We start from the raw sequence: 9,057 nt of genomic DNA on the forward strand, positions 1-9,057 counted from the left end.
GTTTCCTTTGCTGTGCAAAAGCTTTTGATCTTGATGAAATCCCAATAGTTCATTTTTGCCCTTGCTTCCCTTGCCTTTGGCGATGTTCCTAGGAAGATGTTGCTGCGGCTGAGGTCGAAGAGGTTGCTGCCTGTGTTCTCCTCAAGGATTTTGATGGTCCTTCACTGAGGTCCTTCATCCATTTTGAGTCTATTTTCGTGTGTGGTGTAAGGAAATGGTCTAATTTCATTTTTCTGCATGTGGCTGTCCAAGTTTCCCAGCACCATTTATTGAAGAGGCTGTCTTTTTTCCATTGGACATTCTTTCCTGCTTTGTCGAAGATTAGTTGACCATAGAGTTGAGGGTCTATTTCTGGGCTCTCTATTCTGTTCCATTGATCTATGTGTCTGTTTTTGTGCCAGTACCAAACTCAACACCCAAAGAACAAATAAGCCAATCAAGAAATGGGCAGAGGACATGAACAGACATTTCTGCAAAGAAGACATCCAGATGGCCAACAGACACTGAAAAAGTGCTCCATATCATTCGGCATCAGGGAAATACAAATCAAAACCACAATGAGATATCACCTCACACCAGTCAAAATGGCTAAAATCAACAAGTCAGGAAATGACAGATGCTGGCGAGGATGCGGAGAAAGGGGAACCCTCCTACACTGTTGGTGGGAATGCAAGCTGGTGCAGCCACTCTGGAAAACAGCATGGAGGTTCCTCAAAATGTTGAAAATAGAGCTACGTTATGACCCAGCAATTGCACTACTGGGTATTTACCCTTAAGATACAAACATAGTGATCCAAAGGGGCACGTGCACCCGAATGTTTATAGCAGCAATGTCCACAATAGCCAAACTATGGAAAGAACCTAGATGCCCATCAACAGATGAATGGATCAAGAAGATGTGGTATATATACACAATGGAATACTATGCAGCCATCAAAAGAAATGAAATCTTGCCATTTGCGACAACATGGATGGAACTAGAGCGTATCATGCTTAGTGAAATAAGTCAAGCAGAGAAAGACAACTATCATATGATCTCCCTAATATGAGGAAGTGGTGATGCAACATGTGGGCTTAAGTGGGTAGAAGAAGAGTCAATGAAACAAGATGGAATTGGGAGGGAGACAAACCATAAGTGACTCTTAATCTCACAAAACAAACTGAGGGTTGCTGGGGGGAGGGGGGTTGGGAGAAGGGGGTGGGATTATGGACATTGGGGAGGGTATGTGCTTTGGTGAGTGCTGTGAAGTGTGTAAACCTGGTGATTCACAGACCTGTACCCCTGGGGATAAAAATATATGTTTATAAAAAATAAAAAAGTTAAAAAAAAATGTAACAAACTTATCCACAAATAACTGCCAGAAAAAGTTTCCAACTCTAAAATGAAAAACTACAATATCCAACATCCAAACAAAAATGAATAGATATGAAAGTCAATTTCTTTCCTATGTATCAGTGATGAACAATTGAAATCTTACAATCAAAAAGGTTTTAAATATGCCATTTAAGCTAGCACCCTCCCCCACCAAAATATGTATAAATTTAACAGAACATGTACAGGATCTGTATGTGGAGAAAACTACAAAACACTAATGAAAAAAAACAAAGAAGATCTAATTAAATGGAGATGTACTCCAGGTTCATAGATTGAAAGACTTGATATGGTTAAGATGTTAATTTTTCTGAACTTTGAATATATATATATATATATATATATATATATATATTCTCAATGCAATCCCAATCAAATCACATTATTTTGTAATATCAACAAACTGATTCTACAATGTAAATGTAAACACCAAAAAGACCCAACACAATACTGAAGAAAACAAAGATGGAGGACTCATACTACTCATATTTCAAGATTAGCATAAAGCTACAGTAATCAACACACTGTGTGACATGGGTAAAAGAATGAGCACATAGATCAGTGCAAATATCTAAATTTTAATAAAGGCCCATCGCCCATCAAAAAAGGAAGGAAAGAATTTTCAACAAGTGGTCCTGGAACAATTAGATACTCATTAAAAAAAAAAGAAAAAAAAGAATCTAGACACAGACTTTGTATCATAGATAAAAATTAATACAAAATGGATTATAGACCTATATGTAACACACAAAATTGTAAAAAGCTTCTAGAAGATAACACAGGAGAAGAAATAGATGACCTTGGGTTTAGAAATGAGTTTTTTGATTCAAAACAAAAGGCATAACCCATTAAAGAAAAAAATGATAAAATGGACTGCATTAAAACTAAAAGTTTTACATTGTAAATAACACTGTTAAGAGAATGAAAAGATAAGTCTCAAACAGTGAGGAAATATTTGCAGATCACATATCTCTTTAGAACTTGTATCCAAATATTCAAAGAACTCTTAAAAATTAGCAATAAGAAAACAAACAACCTAACTAAAAAGTGGAAGAAAGATCTGAGCTGCCAATTTAAAAAGATATACAGATGGCAAATAGGCATATAAAAAGATGCTCAACATCATGTATTTTCACAAATTTAAAAAATCAGATACCAACCACCCAACTATAAGAATACTTAAAACCCAAAATCTGAGCAAAATCAATTGCTGATGAGAATGTTTAGCAACAGGAACCCTCATTCATTGCTGGTGGGAATGAAAAACGCTACGGCCACTTCAGAAGATGGTTTGACAAGTTTCTTAAAAAGTTCAATACAGTTTCATATGCTCTGGCAAACCCATTCCTAGGTATTTACCCAACTGATTTGAAAACTAAGTTTACATAAAAACTTGCCCATCACTGTAGTAGCTTTATTCCTAATCACCAACTGAAAGGAAGTATGTGTGTTGTGGGGAAGAGTAATCTGCTGAGGTTGCAGCTTTCCAGATACACGGGACACCCACGGGTGATGCTGCCAATCTTCTCTCTCCTCCCATATTCCACTGGATGCAGATGTGATGACTAGACTGTCGTCTGTCTTGAGGAAAAAGACAAGAAAATGCAATGACACCTCTCCAGACATCCATGGGCTGTGGGCCATTACCACACCATCTCTCTATGTACTTTTTATAGCATAAAGATTAACCTTTATTAGTTTAAACAACTGTTTGTTGTGTTTTCTGTGAACTTACAGCCCACCATATTCTAAACTGCCCCTGAAAGAGTCACTTTTGGGAGGAAAGTGTTCCTCCCCTACTTCAAAAAGTGTTTGTTGTTGGAAATACTCATGTACTCCCACCTCCCTGGCAAGAATGACTGGGTTCCAGGAAGGTAAATTCCCATCTCTCCCACACATTTTTCTAACGAGAGCTGTCGGGGAAGAATTTTTTTTTCCTTCTCTTGGTTTGAGTATGTAAGCCTGGAGCTCCCTGTTGGGAAGTCTAGCTTGGTAGAGTCAGCTACCAAGGAATGAGGGAATGAGGATTTCCTCATTCCTTGGTATGAGGTCAGTACCAGAGTAAAGCAAACCCACAGGGAAGAGAGACAGCTGGAGAGCAAGCAAGAGCAGAGAGGTTAAACTCCATTTTTCTTTTAGTTTGTTTCTATGAGTTAATAATAATTTCTCTTTTTTGACTGGTTCACACTCCATTTCTATTACTTGCAATCAAAGAGTCTAGGCCAATATAACTAATGTGCTTTTAAACTGTGAGATGAGGTATGAAGAAAGGAAGAGCACTATGAGAAAGATTAAGGGGTGAGTTAGGGAAGACTTCTAAAAAAGCAACAGGTAAGAAGACCCCTAACAAGCACATGGATGCCAACCTGGAAAAGATTGCAAGGACAAGTTTCCCACATGCCTCCTTCTGGCCCACCATATCCTCAACATGAATTTAGTGTGCTCTAAACATAGGAGGGAAGGGTTTTCGTGGAAAGGGCCCCAGGGCGTATGAGCTAGAGATCTAGGTGAACAGATCTTGAGATGTCTGTGGATCTACCAGTAGAGCTGAAGGTGACGAAGAAGAAGAAGGAGAAGGAAAAGGAGAAAAAAAAAAAAAAAAGGAAAGAAAGAAAAGGCAACCCCATTTAGATATAAAATATGCTAAAATATATTTCCCCATAGTAAAGTTTCATTTGCTTGTTTGTTTTTACTTTGCTAATGGTAAGGACCTGGAGCTCACTGGCTCCCCAGCCTCACACCCTAAAGAAGGAAATCTGCCAAACTACATGCCCATGCATGTCCCCCCCCACTTAGAGGGGATTTGGGCTAAAGATAAACAACTTAAACAAGAAATCAGCACAGCTGCCTGTACTAATCAACATATACTTTATTTATAAAAATGAATGGTCATCCAAGGATTGTCCAATATTTAGGGAAAACTTACAGCATTAAAAAAAAAAAAAAATTGCCCCTAGAGAAAAAAAAGTTAACGCAAGATAGAAACAACTTTTAATGAATTCTATCTAATGTCATCGGAAAGATTCAGGTATAAATTCTATCCATACAGGAAGAACAAGCAGCTATGAAAAAAGAAAAGAAATCAGATAATAACAGAAAAATGCAGAAGATTAAAAATATGATTGCCAAAAGTAAAAAAATCCAGTGTAAGGACTAAATGATGGAATAGTTAGTATTAAAAATCAAGCAGTGATCTGGGAAACATTATCAGGAAAATTCATCCAAACACAAACCATGGAAAATATAAGAGAAAAGAGATACTCACATGTATGCAGAATGTGGATTATATAGTTAATAGCCATTTCAGAGGAAAGAACAGAGAAAACAGGGGAGGAAATGAAATAATAAATTATCTCCCTGAGTTAAAAGCAACAATTACTTAAACTGAAAGATCCAACCCATTGTCAAGTGATAAAAACAAGAGACTCAGATACATCCTGGTAAAATAATTTAAGGAAAGGTTGTCTTCAAAAGAGGGAGGAAAAAACAGATTGCCTATAGAGGAATGGGCTTAGTTTGGCATCATAGTTATCCATTACAACGGGTACTACAAGGTATGAGGCAAAGGTTTCAAAGGGAAAATTAATTTGCGACTAGAATACCAAAGGATCAGTCAAGTGTGAAGGCAAAATACAGACATTTTCAAGAAACTGAGAATTCAGATATTTTATCTCCCATTTACTGTTTCTTCAAAATTATTTTAGGATACAACTCAACAAAATGAGTAAGATATTTAAGAAAGAGGAAGACATGGCATCCAAAACAATGTAACTAACCCGGGAGTTCAATTAAAAACAAAAAATCCCAGATAGTTGTGCTCTGAACGCACTACATCAATGAAAATTAGAACAAGAATCCCAATTTTTCAAGGCAAAAATTTTTCCAAAAAATGAGAAGTTTGCATTCATCAAACACTGCAGTCAAGCTAGGAAAATTCTGATGATCAATGTGCTGCTTCTGGTGTTAAAAAAAAAAGAAAAAAAAACCTAGAAATTTTACACAAGATGTAGAAGAACATTACCACCCAAATATGAAGTAAAACAAACCGGGGTATCTTAACACTTACAGTGTTAAGGGAAAAGAATCCCTTCCCTGTGTTCCATGTCACAGAATTACACTTTTTATGAGTCTAATTGCACTACTTGGTTCTGCAATAATTATTTCCTAATTGTAACAGTAAAGATAACAATCACTAACACTTATTTAACACTTAATGTAAGTCCTCTTCTAATTCTTTTAGACTTATTAGCCAGCTTAGTTCTTTCAAACACAGCACAAGTAGAGCTGCCTGGGTGGCTCAGTGGGTTAAAGCCTCTGCCTTCTGCTCTGGTCAAGATCTGAGGTCCTGGGATCGAACCCCTCCTTCTGGCTCCCTGCTCAGCGGGAAGCCTGCTTCCCTTTCTCTCTCTGCCTGCCTCTCTGCCAACTGTGATCTCTGTCTGTCAAATAAATAAGTAAAATCTTTTCAAAATAAAAACCTAAAAAAAAAAACAAAGACAGCACAGTGAAGTTAAGTAACTTGCCCAAGGTCACACATGGATTAGTAAACACAGGCATTCTGGCTCCAGAATCCTTACTCTTTTTTTTTTTTTTAATATTTTATTTATTTATTTGACAGACAGAAATCACAAGTAGTCAGAGAGACAGGCAGAGAGGGAGGAGGATGCAGGCTCCGAGGACCCTGAGATCATGACCTGAGCCGAAGGCAGAGGCTTTAACCCACGGAGCCACCCAGGTGCCCCCAGAATCCTTACTCTTAAACGCTGACCATGATGCTTCTCATAATGCTCTTTAACTTAACATTTTTAGAATCAAGTTATCAATCCAAAACAAGAAGGAATAGTAACAATTATAAAACACAATATAAATTATGTAAAACTTACCAATAAAGAGAAAATAACCAAAGTAAGGAGAGGGAAAAGAATATGTGTCAGCTATTTTTCTTACCTTCTTGTACAGGGGTAACTTTCTGCACAGCAAAATTATTATAGCACAGAATTTTCTATATAATAGCAAGTCAACAATTATACATAGATACTTTTTATATAAAATAATAATATAAAAACCAGCAGGGAGGGGCACCTGGGTGGCTCAGTGGGTTAGGCCGCTGCCTTCAGCTCAGGTCATGATCTCAGGGTCCTGGGATCGAGTCCCGCATTGGGCCCTCTGCTCAGCAGGGAGCCTGCTTCCTCCTCTCTCTCTCTCTGCCTGCCTCTCTGCCTGCTTGTGATCTCTCTATCAAATAAATAAATAAAATCTTTAAAAAAAAAAAAACAGCAGGGAGCAGAGAGAAAAGGAATTTAAATTCCTCACATTTCACAGCAAGTATGATGGTTAAATTTATGGATACACAGTAGATACTGTCTAATTTTAATTTTAAAATGTTTTATAAAATTTATATAGAAACTCAAAATCTAAGATCACAAAAGCTACACATAATACATTAAGAAATAGCAATAGAAGCAAATTATTTAGAACTTTGGGAGGATTATCAGAAAAGCTAAAAACAGAAATGGAGGAGAACTAGGGAGGGGAAAGTCCATAATTTTTATTAAAATTAGCAGATATTTTATTGTTAAGAATATTATGTAATTCTATTAATAAAACTTGTATCCTGTAAAGAAGGGCATAAACTGGTGAGCACAGCCCTCCATTCAGGCACGGTAATACAAAATGAGAATAAATGCCACCCGTTCATAAAACCAAGTGGATAATACACAAACGTATTACAGAATACTCATGTTCTTTATTGATTCTTTGTTTCCACACCGTTAGGGACTAAATGGCCCATTTTTGTCATATAAACTTCTAAAGAGACATTCATTTCATCAGCTTTAGACAACTGTTGATCACACATACTCCAATCCTCTACTTTGCACACCACTTTTAAAGAGCTGTCTAAATTCACACCTCGCTGGGGGAGGTGGGGGGGGGGGGGGGTTGGGGGGTTGGGGTCTACACTGGTATAGCCTTTTCAGGGTATAATTTCGCAGTCCTTATTGAAATGTGAAATATGGCCACACGCTGACCTAACAAGTTCACCTCTCAGAATCTACCATATAGCAACACCCCCAAATACTCAAAGATAACTGCATACACGGACTTTCAGTGAAGCAACTACTGTTTAACACAGAGGAAAACGAAAACCATCTGAATGCGCACTAGTTAGACGCAAAATATTTTGTTGCCTTTTAAAAAATAAAATGCATCTATATGGAGTGACGCTAAAAAGTATTGGCAACATATCGTTAATCAAGAAAAAGCAAGATACAGAATCATATAGTTTGTGCGTGAGATAGATACATGATAGGTAGAGACAAACACGTACTGGGCAGAAGGCAGTGCAGGGAAGAAGTTTTTACTTTGAAATTTGATTTTTTTTTCTTTTTTTACAACTAGCATATATTGTTTTTATATCTTAGGAAATCAAAGTATATCTCAATAAATTAAAAAATTCAAAAGGAGAAAGACTCCATGTCTTTGCATTGGTTCGCTCTCAGATCTAAGGAAATAAAACCTCATACAGAAGCACGTGGATGAGGGAACAGGGCAGCTTCACCGGTTGGGTCATTTCTTAGGGGACCAGGGGGTAAACCGGGCCGCCGAAACACTAGGGCAGAGCTCTGGAGAGAACCCGTGAGCCCCAGCGCGGGCCAGGCGGCCAGGGACTCGCGCGGGGAGGACGGGTGCCCCGGGACGGGGGTTACTTAGGAAACCGGGACGCGCAGCCTACACGCCAGGAAACACCCCGGGAACCCGGCGCTTGGGAAAAAGGGCGGAGGGTCAGGGAGCGAAGGGGCGGGCCGGCGCGCAGGAGCGCGGCAGGGATCTAGGGCAGGGATCTCCAGTCCAAGGCGCGGCAGGCGGACACTGTTTGGCCCACCGGGGCGGCCGGGGAGTTCGGGGGCAGCTTTCAAAGCCGGGGAGACGGGCAGAGCGCGCGGGGAGCGCGCAGCGGGCACCGGCGGGCGCCCCAGGCCGAGGCCGAGGCCGCAGTCCCCGGGGCGCGCTCGGGTGGGGACGCCAGCTCCAGTACCTTCCCAGGAGAGCTCTCCTCCGGGTTCCCGCTTCAGGAACTTGTACCAGAACGTGTCCACGCGGCCCGGCTCCGCCCCGTCCTGCGCCGCCTCCTCGGGCGCCAGCTCCACCTCCCCGAGCCACAGGCCGGGCTCCTGCAGCGCCAGCGCCCCCGCGCCCGCCGCCGTGCCCGCAGGCCTCAGGCGCACGGCCCCGCGCGGCTCCCAGCGCCCCAGCTCGGGCCGCGACCCCACGACCAGCAGCTCCGGCCCGGCCCCGGCCACCGCGGGCGGCACCACCACCCCGAACCGGAACCGCATGGCGGCGGGCGGCGCAGCTCCGGGTGTCGGTGCCCGGCGGCCGGCGGACGTGGCCCGAGCGCGAAGCGGCCGCGGCGATTGGGCGGCGGCGCAGGGGGCCTGGTCGCCAGGGGCCGGGGCGCCGGCGGGGACACGTGCGAGGCTGCACCTTTTTTGGGCTGCATCACGCGGCCTAGGAGCCGGGCCTGGTCCAGCCCGGGGCCTGTGGCGACGGGAAGCGGGCGCGGGACGAGTGTCCTCTCGCGGAGAAGGACGCTTGCCCGGGCGGATCGCCTCTTCCCGCAGCGCGGCTCCGCGGGGCCGCTGGGGACGCGGCGGAGGCGACAAAAGGGAGTCTAAACGGGTTAG

General features: G+C 41.9%; 1 protein-coding gene across 2 annotated transcripts in view; it reads right to left on the minus strand.

Annotated features, from left to right (window-relative positions):
* The window catches only part of EPM2A (EPM2A glucan phosphatase, laforin), a 178,212-nt gene extending 169,497 nt beyond the window's left edge, over positions 1 to 8,715 (minus strand). For both annotated transcript variants that reach the window (XM_059400888.1, XM_059400889.1), the window contains exon 1: positions 8,409 to 8,715. In XM_059400888.1, coding sequence (XP_059256871.1) covers positions 8,409 to 8,709 — 301 coding nt within the window. In that variant the 5' untranslated portion in view covers positions 8,710 to 8,715. The remainder of the gene's footprint in view (positions 1 to 8,408) is intronic.
* Positions 8,716 to 9,057: the final 342 nt, after the last annotated feature.

Source organism: Mustela nigripes, chromosome 5, assembly GCF_022355385.1.
Source record: "Mustela nigripes isolate SB6536 chromosome 5, MUSNIG.SB6536, whole genome shotgun sequence".
NCBI classification, from domain to species: Eukaryota; Metazoa; Chordata; class Mammalia; order Carnivora; family Mustelidae; genus Mustela; species Mustela nigripes.